Raw genomic sequence first — 14,351 nt, 5'->3', positions numbered from 1 at the left:
TGAAGTGAATCCTCAGTCACTAGAAAAACAGCATGGCAGAGGTTATCCAGAAGAAATTCAGGCATGGAGAAGATGACCAGACAACATGACACTAAAGTCCCTTCACCTGAGAGGGAGCTGTGTCTCAGGTGTGTGACATTCTCTTGTCACAGGGAAATTCCATAGTACCTCCTCATCTGTGAAACATCCCATTTCCTGATGTCCCGAATACTCCTGGGAATCTAGCAGCCTGGCTTCCTGGAGCTACTCTGCATCTGGGAAAAGCATCTCCAGGGCATTTCAGTACCCAGGGAAATGTGTAGCTAACTGAAAAGCAAGCCACAGGGGACACTCCACAGCCACCATGATTAACGTCACACCACACACATGAGGGAAAGTTTCAGTAACAAAAACGCTCCCCTTCCTGTGCCAATCTCCATTTTTCCTGGTTGCTAAAACTTAATCAGCCTCAGGACTCAGCTGGCAGCTGACATCAGTTACCCAGGATGCTCTGCACGACTACTCAGGCCACTCCAGGTATCTGAAGTCACACGCCCAGCCCAGAGGCACTCAGCTGGCCTCTGTGTACAGACCCCACCTGCTGCTGCCACCAGATGGAAAGTTCCTAGCAGGGCCCTGGAGCAACTGAGCTGCTGGCCCCCATGTGGGGTCCTTGAGCAGAGGCTCTGCACTCTGTGTGGAAATCTGGCCCAGGGCCCCACTTTTCCAAATGCCCACGTAGTTGCTCTGGTTCAAGGAGTCTTGGGGCTATTCAAGAGCTGGGAACTTTATCCTTTCTACAAAAAGAGCTCCTCTATGACACTGAGCTACAGGGGACCATCCTCACCTGCACATCTGACGGGCAGTCTAATGAAGGGATGTCTCAGAGAGGAAAGCCCCTAAACACTCAGAGCTGGGCCACTATCCCGCTCACTGGCTGAGCCCCACTTCTGTCCCAGTTTGTTGTCCTTCCCCCAAGGAATGTGGCAAATCAGAGATTATGTCACAAGAACCAGAAATAACACTCGGTTTAACTTTTAAAAAGAAAGAAAAATAAATTGCTATTTCAAGTTCAGGATTTTTAAAAGTTGAGAAATAACTGGCCCAAGCTGGTTTTGTTTTGGTTGCGGTACTGGGGAGTGAACGGGGGTTACATGGAATTACATCCCTAGCCCTTTTTAATTTTTAAAAGTTGCTTAGGGTCTTGAGGCTGGCCTTGAACTTGTGACCCTTCTGCCTTAGCCTCCCAAATCGCTGGGATTACAGGAGTGTGCCCTGGCACAAGCAGGCTTTGGAACAGTGGTTTGTGATGGGCTTCGTTGTCTGTCTTAGAGATGGAGATGGCTCTGGGTAAGCAGAGCTGTCCTAGTCAGGTTCCCTTTGCAAGTAGCAGGCCAACTCCCTGGTGTGGCAACTCCCTGGTGTGGCAGGCACCACAACAAACCTGTGAGAAACCCAAAGTGATTTCACTGGAGAGCAAAGGGCAGTGAGGGGCCCTGTGCTGACTTCTGCCACTGCCCCTCATCCCTGGAGGCCAGGCAGGAGGCCCAGGCTAGAGAGACCTGCTTCAGAGGGGCAGGTGGCTCAACTCTGACCCAGGCCTACATTCTCGAGGACAGACTCGGGAGCCAGGCCTCCCAGGAAGCAAGGAAAAGTGGGGGGCAGTACAGGGCTTGCTGTGTTCACCTTGAACCGAGCCTCCAAGATAACATGTGCAAGAAGGTGACACTGGCACATAAGTGGTCACACCCACACCCAAGAAAGAGGCGTGTGACACAGTGGTTAAGCAAGTGCCCTGGGCCCAGAATGCCTGGTGCATGTTTCTACCCTACCAGTACTGACAGTGTGACCCTGAGCAAGCCACTTCACCTCTCTACCATGTTCCCCTCACATGGAGAACGGAGCCGAGAACAGTACATACCTCAGGGCTTCCAGGGAGCACTAAGCAGTAAAATGAACCACTGAGAATGGCACCAGCACCCCCTGAGCCCCGATGACAGCATCAGCAATTGTGGGTGGGCACTGCTGTGACCCCACATGCAGCCCTGGGGGTGCTGGTGCTGGCTCTGAGGTAAGTCGGAACCCTTGGCTCAGCCCACGGCCCAGGATGTGCTGTCCCTGACCAACCCAAAGGATGCAGAGGGACATGATGCTCCCTGCTCTGAGCCACCCCCTCCACTGAGAGAGGGAACACTGGACCCTAACGGGCGTCCTGGCTGGTTCCCTACTCCACAGGGAGCCAGCATAGACACACCATGGTTTTTCTTTTTGACCCCCTGAGGTCTATAAGACAGTGAGAATTACACCTCAGAAAAGCAGCCAGCCCTCCAAAACATCAACTCAGCATCTCCGCAGGCCAGGTCTGAGGCCAGGAACAGAAGGCCATGCCAAGAAGGAGCCTTTGCTTCAGTGGCAACTCACTTGACAGCAAAGTTTTGGGAAATAAAGGATATGCCTGGTCTCCAGCTCAGATGGGATGTGAAGTCACCACAGGATACCTGGCTGTCATCTCCAACAAGGATCCCTGATGGCTAATGGCTCCAAGGCTCTGAGTCAGGGACCCTACTGAAAGAGCTCTCCCCTTGGAGCACATCTGGGGCAGCGGCGGAGGGGGCAGTGTCTGCACAGGCAGCACCCAGCAGCCAGCTGACATGGTGTGGTCTACGTCACTGTTCACTCTTCCTAGATCCAGGACTACGTACTGTTTAAACTCCGGCGCATCCACAGAGCAGCGCTGGCTGGTGCTGAGGTGGCCCACAGGCACTTACCAGGAAGCGGACATCGTCAAAGCCATTCAGAAGCAACTTGCTCTCATACTGTTGCAGCCCAACCGACTCCAGCCACTCCCCGACGCTCTGCTCCAGCGTCCGTGAACCTGACGAGAGAGGAATCGGCAGACGCTTGAAAAGGGAAATACCGTTAAGGCGGTAGCAGCGGCACTCAGAGGAAGACAGATGGCACTGCCACATCATAGTCATTACCATAAAGCAGCCAAACTATGTACAAGAGACCAGAGCAGCGGGCACGCAGCTCCTCTTCCGTGGACAGGCCAAGGACAGGTGGCCCGCTGCTGCCCACAACTACCCAACCTGGGCGGCTGCTGCCCACTTACACCCCCTGGGTCTCAACTGCTCCAGGGCCGCAGCGGCACATGCACGACCTCGCCCCAGGTGGGGGAGCCAACCCCCAACAGTCTCCAGGTCAACTCCTCATCAGCGTCCACACTGAGGCGGTACAGAGAGTCTGTCCCCACAGGCACTAGAGGGGGCCAGGGGAGCTCCTAAGAGCCCGCAAGCCCTGCCGCTCCTTTCATCCATGCAACTTCTGGAGCCCCTGTGGGCTGCGGCGAGGGGCCAGTTCTGTGACCTTGCAGCATAAACCGGTCAGGAGAGAGCACACATCTTCATGCAGCTGAGGGACACAGGCACACAGCGAGGGCTCCGGGAAGGAAGCAGTGGTGGCTGTTCACAGGGACCCAGCACATGCAACACAAGCAGCACAGAACACGGCAGGGGGAGAAGAGAGACTTTTACTTGTTTTCCCCCAGCAGTCCCGGAATAAGCAAACCATGACCCCTGGCCCTTTGTGCTCAGAGGCTCAAGGCAGCAAGGGGCTGAGTGGGGCGCATGGGTCAGGGCGCGGGGTTCAGGCTCAGGTGTGGCTCTGCTGGGACAGCAGCATCGCATTCCGCCGGGCTGCACGGCCAGCGGGGCCAGGGCCCACCCACTAGACTCTAGTGGCCAGTGAGTGGGGCGTCTCCCGGGCCAGGACGCTGTCTGAAGAGCTGCCTTCCTGGGCTGGGCTGGCTGTCAGGGGCTGGGCATTCATTTTCCTCTTCTGATAGTGGCCGTTCCTGTGACTTGCCTGCCTGCTCAGGTGGAAAGCAGGCAGGCAGATTCAGTTCTTGGCTACAGAAGACAAAACCCAACCAGATAAAAGAGAGAGAAAAAGGAAGTGGTCTTCGGTCAGCTGAGCTGTGGCGGCTTAAGTCTATTCACGTTCTGCGCCGCTCTCTCTTTGGCTGAGTGATAAAGACACAACTGTCTTCCCAGGGTCTCCAGATCTTGATGGTCTCCTCTATGGACGAGCAGGGAAGGGAGGGCATTTATTTGCTAAGCCCCTTGGTTAGGACGGGGACTGTGCAGGGAGGACAAAAGTTCAGCCCTTCCCGGAAGCCGTCGGCTGTTCAGAGCTGAACGCCTTAACCCCCACCTACTTCTCTGGTTCTCACGGGCAAGAACAAGTAAAAGGAAAAAAAAAAAGGAATGGAGAGAGAAAAAGAGGCACAGGAAGGAAAAAGAAGAGCCAACTACAAAAACATCACCTCCAGTGAACTCTTGACACGGTGAAAGTCATTCTGTCGATCCCAGGCTCACTCTGCCCTTCAGGGCAGGACAATGACAACTTGCTTGGTTATCTAAAAGACCCTGATGACCAACTGTGGCAGCCTCCACCCGCTCTCCTGTCCTCTGCAGAACGGATGGTGGGCAGGGACCTGGGCGGCCCTGGACGCAGGCTGCAGCAAGCACTCCAAAATGCCGAGTCTGGGGGCTCCTGGAGCTCCCCTGCCCTTGAGTGGGGAGATCTGCTCCAGGAACCTAAGCGGCAGGCTCTTGAATGCCCATGAAGTCCGGTGGCCCCGGCTGCTGATTCATTCTGGCTTGTAATCCCCCCGCCAGGCAGGGCAGCTGTGGTCCTGCTGCCGCCGGTGGATGTGCGCTCACAGAGCCGCAGCAGAATGCTTTGTCTAGAGGCTCCTGGGCTCCACGCTGCCTGCTGCCGGCTCCACAGTCCTCGTTCGTTCACTCTCATAATGTCTGGCCCTCCCCTTTCTCCCCTCCCTGCCCTCCCCCCTTCCACGCTCAGGAAAATACATCAGGGATCGGACATCAGAGCAGAAGCTGCTGCTGCTGCCGCTGCCGAGGGAGAAGGAGACAGCAGCACCACCAGCATCAGAGCGAGATGACAGCTGATGCTGGTGGTGCCAATGCAAACCTAAGGGGGAGAGGGCACAACTTCACCTCCAGCTCAAGGGGCTGCAACTGCGTATTAGGGAGAAGAGAGAGGGATCATTCGTGTAGCTTTGGCAGATAGTCCATAAGACAGCCAAGAGAAGGGACAGAGGAATGACACTGGCCCAAAGGCATAGTCTATAGGTAAGTGACCCCCGTCGCCCACTTGCCACTTCAGAAAGGACTGTGCTTCTCATCACAAAAATGGGCAATGAAACAAGGCCACTGCCCCTGATGTTCCTCAGGTGAGCATGCCAAACAACGTGGGGACAGACTTTTCCCGAGGCCCGTTAGAGTCCAGGAGAGAGGTACCACACCCAGAGCCACTCATGCAGTCTGGAGGAAGAGAGCAAGAAACGGGAATGGCCAAGGCCAAGTGGGGAGCAGGCAAACCCGAGTACTGCTGGGGAGGGACAAAGAAGGTCATGTGTGCAGGGCAACACATCACCCCCCTAAATATGTTGGGAGCAGGTACCTGTATCCCAACAGGCTGTAGGTAGGCACTGGTGAAGAAAGGACTTTGTGTCCAGGGAGATCAGGCCCCAGAAGGATCCTGCACTTAAGAGCTACTCAACAGTGAAAGGGGCTGGCTTTCACACAAGAGAGCTGAGCAGTTCTCTTCTCGCTTGACAGAGCAGATCTCTGGTCAGAGAAGCCAGTGTAGCCAAGGTTTACCCTCCTGGACTCCTGGGAGTTGGCAGAGGGATTAGTTGTAAAACAAGATTGTTGGGGATTTGGGTAACTAGCTCAGTGCTGGTAACCCAGGGCTCCCTGGACCCCCAAACAGGACTGTGACTCCAATGCTATGGTCTCACCCTTCTGGGAGGACCCTCTGCAAAGCTGGCTGCCCTGAGCAGTTCATGCTTGGTCTAGGAGTGCCTACTGGAGTGTCCCTCCCAGGCTTCCAGGCCCAGAGCCTCGGTTTCTCTCAATCTGAAACCCAAGGACAACTGTCCATTCAAAATAAACAGTAATTCTGCTTTGGTCTGAGCTGAAGGACAGTGCTCTCTAAGGCTTCAGGGGACAGTTCCCCCGATCTATCACTGGGAGTTCACAGGCAGACTGGCCAGCCTCTCTGTTTCTTGGCCTGGCAGCAGTGCAGATGCTGTGGTCTAGGGTTCTGTAGCATGGCTGGATGAGCCCTCTGTTCAGATGGTCACCTGCATATGCCTGCTCTTGAATTCCCTAGGCTGGGGTTTGGAGGATGGCTCAGGACTCCACAATGAACACTGAAACAAGACTGTGTTGGGGTCTAGACACCCTGTGGTACAGACAGAATGCCTCTCACCATTCATGCTCATGAAGGCAAGAACTGGTGGGTGGGGCCAGATGGTAAGGAGGAGCTCAATGCTAGCCCTTCTGAGGACAAGGTCTTTGTGCTGCCCTAGCTCCTGACTGAAAGCTCTCAAGCACATGAGGTGATTTCAGCTGTGTTCCTTGGACACAAAGGAGTATGGGAGAGCAGAAGGTAGTCTCAACTGAACTGGATGCTCTTGAATCCATCCCTGACTATCTCCAAAGCACAGCTTTGAAAGTGGCTTCGGTGTTTGTCTCAATCCTGAACATTTATTCACATCAAACACTTGACCCTTGGAAAAGCCTGCACACTACAGCAGAGTGACATCACTTGACGGAGTATAAGCAATCGCCTGGAAATGAACCCACAAGCTCTTAGCCAGAAGAGTCACCTCTGCGGACTCCAGCGTAAGACTGACAAAGATGGGCCAAACCCCGGCCAGCCCTGTCTGAGCCCAGGGAAACAAGGCAGCTGGAGGGGGGATAGCTCCAGGACCAAGACTGAAAAACAGGGGAGGGAGCCAAGCCAGAAGAGCAGATGCCCTGTTCTCTAGGTTTCTCAATGTGAATAAGTAGCGATTTCATGGGGGGAAAATGGGCATAATTACTATTTACTGACTACCTCTTTTGCTCAAGTAGTTGTATATCTTACAACTACTACAAATCTATGAGGCTGTAAGCTGGGTGTGGTGCTATGGACCTATAAGCCCAGAGACTCAGGAATCCGAGGTAGGAGGATTGCAAGTTCAAGGTCAGCTTGGGCAACTTAGCAAAAACACTGTCTCAAAATAAAAAATAAAAATAACTGGTGGTATCGTTCTGTGGAGAGTATCCCTGAGTTAAATCCCCAGTACTGCAAAATATAAAAAATAACAAAAATAACAAATCAGTTGTAGGTGGGGAGACATAGCTCGTGAGATTAGGTGACTTGCCAAGAGGCTTATGTATCTAGAGGCAGGATGTGAACCCAGGGACGTGGGGCTCCAGAGCCCAGGCTCTCCCCTCAAGCCCACAACCCCAGCAGCTTCTTGGTCCCTGATGTTCACATGCATCGTGTGTCATCCCCCCCAACCCACCCAGGGCCACAGAGGTCCACGGAGGAATAGGTAGTCCCGCTCAATGCTGCCAGGTTAATCCTGGAAGAAGCCCCCAAGTGAGCAAGAAGTCCCCACATCCAGTGCAGAGGCCTGTTCACCAGTCAAGGGAGAAACCAGGCTCCTCCCAGGCTGCATTTAGCCCAAGAGCCCTGGTGCCAGGACATCTGTGCGGATGCTGGGGGAGGGGCTGAGAGCTGCTCTGAGAAGCACTTTAAGAACATCTCCTCCCTGGGAAAGAGACATGGCATGACCCTGTCATCAAGGGAACTCAGCTCCCCAGCTCCACAGTTCCATTTCATATGGGAAACAGAGACAGACCTCAACCCAATGCCTCGGATATGAAAAGAATGACTAAATAGTAGGGACTTGGGGTACACTTGGTAAGAGACTAAATAAACCAGAAAATAGAAACAGACACAGGGAGAAACAGCAAAGTCACCTCCAGATAGTCCAACACATGCTGACAACGTTGGAAAAAAAAAAAAAAAAAACACTGGACTGGCCCTGAGCTGTGCCACTGGCTTGAATGACACCAGCGTGGGCCTTGCGCTCATGAGCTGTACCACAGCCACCTTGGGAGCCTGAAAGACCAGCACTGAGGCGCACTCCAGCTGAATCCAACAAAGTCACATTTGAAAAAGGAGGAGTGATAATTGTTTATTAAAAATTTTTTTCTTGGCCGGGGATACAGCTCAGTTGGTAGAGTGCTCGCCTCGAATGCACAAGGCTCTGGGTTCAATCCCCAGTACCACACACACACACACACACACACACACAAAATATTTCTTAATAGGTGCCTAAAATTCAATATGTACACTTTCCCCAATATGCTGGAGGAGCCACATCTCCCATGGTAGGAAACATGATGGGCTGTCCTGACACGGGGTGTATGTGTGTGTCTGTGTGTGTGGGGCGGGGGTTCTGAACTGCAAGAGCATGATGTAGTCTGCAGCTGCCCCTCTCCCACGCTAAATGCCTGTCTATGTCAGAGGGAAAACCTGAGCCCCAAAGAGCCAGAAGTCAAATCCTGCTGGACAATAGTGTGGGGATACGGTACCTGAGATCTTCTGCTGTTCCTGAGAAAAGTCGATCCCTTCTCCAATAGAGCTCATGATTTTCTCAATCTGAAACAGACGAAGAGGAACAAAGAGAGGTAGTCAGGCTTGGATTCACTGTGGCCAGCTCACCGTCAATGTCACTCAGGCTGCACTCCGGGCTCTTTCAGATGTTCCCAGTTCCAGTACCAACCTGCAAGGTATCAGAACTCCCTGCTGCTTGGATCTAGAAAAGCTCTTCTCTGGCCCACCAAGAAGGTGTGGAGAACTGTCCCCACTTCACTCCCTTCAGAGCAATCTGGTCTCCACTGCTAGAAACACCAACAAGCCTCCATTTAGGGGCATTTGTGATCATCCACGCCTTGGAACAGACTGGGGAGAAGTGCAATAGCAGGCCAGACCTGGCACATTTCACTGCTTATGCTAGAATTTAAATTCACTGAGAGTGCCAGCTCTGTTCTATGCTACACCCCAAGACTAGAGGAGAGCCTGGCAAATCGCGAGCACCCAACATATCATTGATATTACATGGCTTTCAGCTCTGAGGTGTGGACCACGTCTAGAGATGACACCAGCAGAGCACCTGCATATGGGGACCTCTTGGAAGCCAAGGGCAGGCAGGCAGCCTGGAGGCTGGCAGTCGTGGACAGAGAACTGCAACAAGGGGAGAAGGGACACAGACACTTGCTCTTCTTCTGGACCACAGCAGAGAAAGGTTCTCAACGCATCCAAGTCTCCTAAGCACCACCCCCTATATGGACCACCTGTCCCAGCCATCTGGCTTTGGTCACTCTGGGTCAGATCCAAGCTTCCCATCCCAGGAAACCTGGCCAGGCGCATGACTAGACAGTGAGAGGAGCCACCTTCTCTTCTCCTCCTCTTCCTATTTGGGCTGCAGTGATAATGAGCTCATTCACTGCTTTTTCCAAAGAAATGAAAAGAGGACCTTTTGTACCAGGGCTTGGATGCTTTTTCCTTTAAGTGCAAGTAAGGAGCCTGGGTCTGACAATCAGAACAACAACTCTCCAGCCAGCCTCCAGCTGGCAGACGAGGAGGCACATCTGACACCCAGCCGAAGAGCAGACAGCAGGCACCACCTCTCCCCCTGCAGCCAGGAGCTCGGGAGGTATTTTCCTCTAGCCACAGAAATGACCGCTGGCTCAGTCACCTGACTGCTGGTTAACTCAGATTGCCATCCCCACCCTGGAGCTCAGCAAAAGCCCAGGGAAGCAAACACATCTGACTCCAGGAGCCAACTGGGGGTGTGGCTCTCCTTCCTGGCCCAGCAGCTCAGAGGCAGACATCAGAAGCGGGGGTGCAGGGAGGCCCAGGTAAGGTCTGCACTGCCCCTTGAAGAGCATGGCCAGCCCAAGGCATTACTTCCTCTGTCGTGCCCATTTCAGGAGCTACAGCACAAGGGAGCAACCCAGACAGACAGGCAAGTGCCGTCACCCTCCCAAAGTCTCAGATTTAAATGTATAAACAGGGACTGTCACTGCCTCCCATATGGTGTGGCATGGGTTGAAAGATACTGTGTATGTCAAGTGTGCGGCCAGACAGCCCAAGTGTTGCTCAACAAAAAGTTAGTTTGCGTCCCACTCCCCTCTGTTGTCCTCAGGTGCTCTAGATCAGGAAATCAATTTTTAAAAAATTAATTAATTAAATTTAATTTTTTTTTTACACAAATGGAGCATGACTTTTCACTTCTCTGGTTGTACATGATGCAGAGTCGTACCATTTGTGCAATCATAGCCATACACAGGCGTAATAATATCCACCTCATTCTACCATCTTGCCCCCACAGGAAAACCGAATTTTTAAGTTTTCAAAAATATTTTTATTTATCCTTATTTTCTAAAAGAAAATCTGTGGAAGTCTCCCTCCTCTCTCTGCTTCATCTTCTCTCTGGAGGCAGTCCACATAGTAGCCAGTTTCTCCCGTACCCTCCTAGATCTATTCTACTCAAATATAGACAGACAGAAGGGCACAGCCCACACGGCAGGCCCAACAGACACCCCACACATACCACTCTGCATGTCACTCTTCCACTTAGTGACACAGCTTGGGAGTTCCTTCCACAGTTCATAAAGATTTTTTTTGGATGGACGAACCACAACATTGGTGTATGGCTATAAAATGTCTTTGATCAAGACCTGACAGATATGTGGGTATTTTCCAAACTTCTCTCAATTCTGAACAGCACTGAGATGAATGCTGTTCTCTACACACCTTTGTACACATGTGTAAGCAGATCTGCAGGACAACTCCCGGGGTTTCTTGAGAGTCCTCAAGGCATAGCACTGGAAGTCAGCCGCAGTTAATATGATCCCAGTTCCTACCCCAGGCCCTAGTTTGCTAAAGGCCCTGCAGAAATGAGTGCTTGCTAGCTCATCCAGTTAGTTCCCCCATGTGGAAAAAGTGCCTGTTGTAACATTGGCCTTTGTATAGATTTCTGTAACTTCAACACAGTGGCACCCATTCTTCCACTGGAAAGGGGCAGGGACACTCGAAGACAGCTCTTCTCTTCTAGGCCAAGCTGCTCCCCAAGCCACGTAAGTCCAACCTGGCACTAAATGACACATCAGGGCCAATTCTTAAAGCCTGGGTTACTCAATCAGATTACAGAAGCCTTCAAACTGGGCAAAGAGCCTTCAAACTGGGCAAAGGTACTAAAAAAAAAAAAACAAACCTGCTGATTTGCCTTCTTTTTTATTTCCTGTAACATTTATAGAAAAAGACGATGCTCGAGGTGACAAGAGTTTTTTTCCTATGTGGTGGAGGCAGTGGGCCTTCCACCAGGCTTTGGGTCTCTGCTCCAAGCCAAAGGGAATGGTAATGGGAGAATCATAACCCTGAGGGTTGGAATCGAATGTATTTGATTTGGCATTTCCTCTGAATCTCTCACAAAACAGACAAGCAACTCACTGAAGGAATGAATGATGGAGGAAGAAAGTGGGACTTCCATTTATGTAAGTCCAGCAATATAGATGTTGTTGTCCCCAAGGCCATGCAGAGTTCCAAGAGTGGAAAGAGCTCAAGTGAGGGGTGACTCTAAGGTATGCTTTGAAATAAAGTCAAGTCACCTACACCATGCTTTTTGTTTTCATCAAAATCGCTTAACACCCAAAGCCCCAGCGGGTCTGTCTAATCATTATCCCTTGGCTATACAGTCCTGGAGGTTTTGCCAGAAGGCCTTTTGAAATCTGAGTGTGCAGAGGTGAACATCCTGCTGCTTCTCTCTCTGCTCCTTCCTGACCTGCAAGTCTGCTACAAAGGGGGCAGCAAAGCATAGGTTTCTCTGGCCTACCCACTGGTGGGTCTGCAAGGGGCTCCAGACTGCAGGCCAGCTGGGAAGTGCAAATGGACACTGTCAGAGCAATTCCACTCAAACTAGGAAGTGTGATCTACTGTTCTGTGACCTGCCGTAGCTAGGGCAGGCTGAGAAGATTCTAGTTTGCATGGAACTGAGGGATACTTGACAGTCGGACAGCTTGTCATCCAGGACCCCTTCCTTAGCAACTGGAACCTGCTGTGGTGAAGAGCGAAGCTGGGAGAGACATCTGACTCTTTCAGTCCACCAAAGACTGCGCTGAGACAGCAGACCCCATTCTGATCCGCACACTTGGTGTAGTTTCACCACGGAGGCTGCAGTTGAAAACTAATTTGATCAGACTACTTTCCCAGAAACGTTCTGTCTCGCAGGGAGAACGGAGGCAGGTGGAATGGAATGGAAGGGCACAGCTTACTGTCCCCCTCGCCCTGTTGTTTGCATAAGTTATTTTTGGAGAGATGGCCATGCTTTAATACTGTACTTCTTAAGAATTATGATAGAAAATGGGTATTTGTGTTGGTTAAGATGAGGCCCTGAAAGTTACCACCATAATGGACTCTCATATTTAAAATATCCTTAGAAATGTTCCATTTTCAAAAAGGTACTCAGGATGAATCTGTTTAGACTTTCTTCCTCTACTCAGGCTGCATAAAACATATTCTCCTAATGGCTAAAAACAAAAACACAAGGCAACACTAGAGATATTGCTGCTCGAGCCATCGGACATCTGCTTGCTGGCCCACAGGATCCTGGCTACACAGGAGGTACGCTTGTCCATGGAGTGGCTTCCAGCTGTCCCCACCCTCTCACCTGGCTGCAGGGCCACTCAGATGGTGCTATTCTTTTCAATGAATACTGGGAGTGGGGAGAGTGGGAAGAAAAACTTCCCTAAGTTTTGATGAGTCTTCTGCGCGTCAGGAAGTGTGCAAGGCACAGGCAGTCCCAGGAGGACCCTGGAGGAACAAAGCTTCAGTGCAGCTTGGCGGAAACTTGCCTTCCAAGTCAGAAGAGGTGGCTGTGTTCGGGGCTCCCATTAAGGACCAAATATCAGACAGCAGGAATCGGAATGGTCTTAGAAGTTGGGGCCCCAGGGAGAGAAAGAAGGAAAAGGAATTGCCTTCCCCCTGCTTTTCTTTCTGCAAATGGCGATATGAAAGGTGACGGACGCTGCTGCAACTTACCAGCATCTGAGTTGGCTCCTGACATCTGACACTTCCTCTCAACCCTCCTTCTGCTGCTGGGGAGCTGTGGGTACCTAGGACTCTCTGGCTCCTTGGCCTGTTCCCCAGAGTGGAAGGCACCTATGTCTCCTCTTCCACCCCAGATGTTTATTACCTTAGTGGCCCACAACCACTCAACCTTGCTCTGCTTTTTCCCTGTCTCCCCGACCCAGGGGGTGGGTACCAGGGATTGAACCCAGGGACACTTAATCACTGAGCCACATCCCCAGTCCTTTTTTATTTTGAGACAAGGTCTTGTTAAGTTGCTGAGGTTGGCCTTGAATTTGCAATCTTTCTGCCTCAGCTTCCTGAGCGTCTGGGATTACCAGCATGCGCCACAGTGCCTGGCCCGATTGTTTAAATGGTGTGTCTCAAAGACACCAAGGACCCCTTAAGGGCAAGACCCCTATTTCATACAGTGTTTCTTTTAGATCCTGCCCTATGTACCCTGTACAGAGCTGGCATACTGGAGGTGTTCAGTGACAAACAGTGACAGTCAACCACTTGTCAGATGCTCTCACTAGGCTAGGCCCCGACACACTGGTCCCTTTTGCTGTGATGCAGGGCGGGGGGCAGCGCACACTCCCACTCTGGGCCAGCCAGAGTTCTCTAGTCCTCCTTCCCTCTCTGTTTTTCAACTGTCCCCTCTGCCAGATGGCCTTGATGGGCAGTATTCCCTGTCCCCAAGTATGGAGCTGAGGAATTGAACCTCCTCAGCCTCATAGGCTCTCCGGCCACTTAACACGTGATCGATGACTTCGCTGCTGGTTCCTTCAGTTGTGCGGGACCCTGCAGACTGCTGACGGCTGCACTCCCTGCGCAGAGACCTCATAAGAATTCCTCCCCACTCTGTCCCTCGCCTCTCAGCAGCAGACAAGCTCTCAGCCTAGCGTGGGCTCTGCTTCCACTTTTGAAAAAGGGTCACTGACCAGGCTCTGGGTTATTTTCTTCCTTCTCCTGCCAGACTGAATTGCACAAGGCCTCAGGAAAGACAAAGATGAATTGAAGTAAATTATTTGTCCTGATTTTCTAACCTTGTCAACTGCTTTCATGAGGGGGAGGCAGGATGGGATGGTGGAGGGGGATGAATAGTCCCTGCCCTGGGCCCAGGGCCATCCTTCCCAAGGCAGACCAGACAGGCGTCTCCACAACCATGAGCAACTGCACGGCGTTGGCTGTCAGCCTCAGCCTAACTCGTCTCATCACAGGAGGGCACGAGACCAATACCACATTTATTGTTGTCTCTCCCCACTCCGATCCTCTTTCCATTGCCACTTTCCTTCTCAATCTCCCGTTTTCTTCTGTGCTAAGAGATGACAGAGCTATTTTGTTTCATAAGTGCTTTGTCCTTCACTGACAAA

The 14,351-nt window shown here is 51.9% G+C and overlaps 1 protein-coding gene across 15 annotated transcripts in view; it reads right to left on the bottom strand.

Moving 5' to 3' along the window:
* The window catches only part of Anks1a (ankyrin repeat and sterile alpha motif domain containing 1A), a 107,076-nt gene that overhangs the window by 24,509 nt on the left and 68,216 nt on the right, over positions 1-14,351 (bottom strand). For all 15 annotated transcript variants that reach the window (XR_007348407.1, XM_048805139.1, XM_048805142.1 and 12 more), the window contains 2 exons: positions 8,442-8,508; positions 2,748-2,854 (listed from right to left, as the gene is read on the bottom strand). Coding sequence is in view for 14 of the 15 variants with exons in the window: in XM_048805139.1 (XP_048661096.1) it covers positions 2,748-2,854; positions 8,442-8,508 (174 nt within the window). In the remaining variant the exon portion in view is untranslated. The remainder of the gene's footprint in view (positions 1-2,747; positions 2,855-8,441; positions 8,509-14,351) is intronic.

The sequence above is a fragment of the Marmota marmota genome, unplaced genomic scaffold (genome assembly GCF_001458135.2).
Source record: "Marmota marmota marmota unplaced genomic scaffold, marMar, whole genome shotgun sequence".
In the NCBI taxonomy this organism is placed as follows: Eukaryota; Metazoa; Chordata; class Mammalia; order Rodentia; family Sciuridae; genus Marmota; species Marmota marmota.
This window is presented reverse-complemented; position numbering and strand designations above follow the sequence as displayed.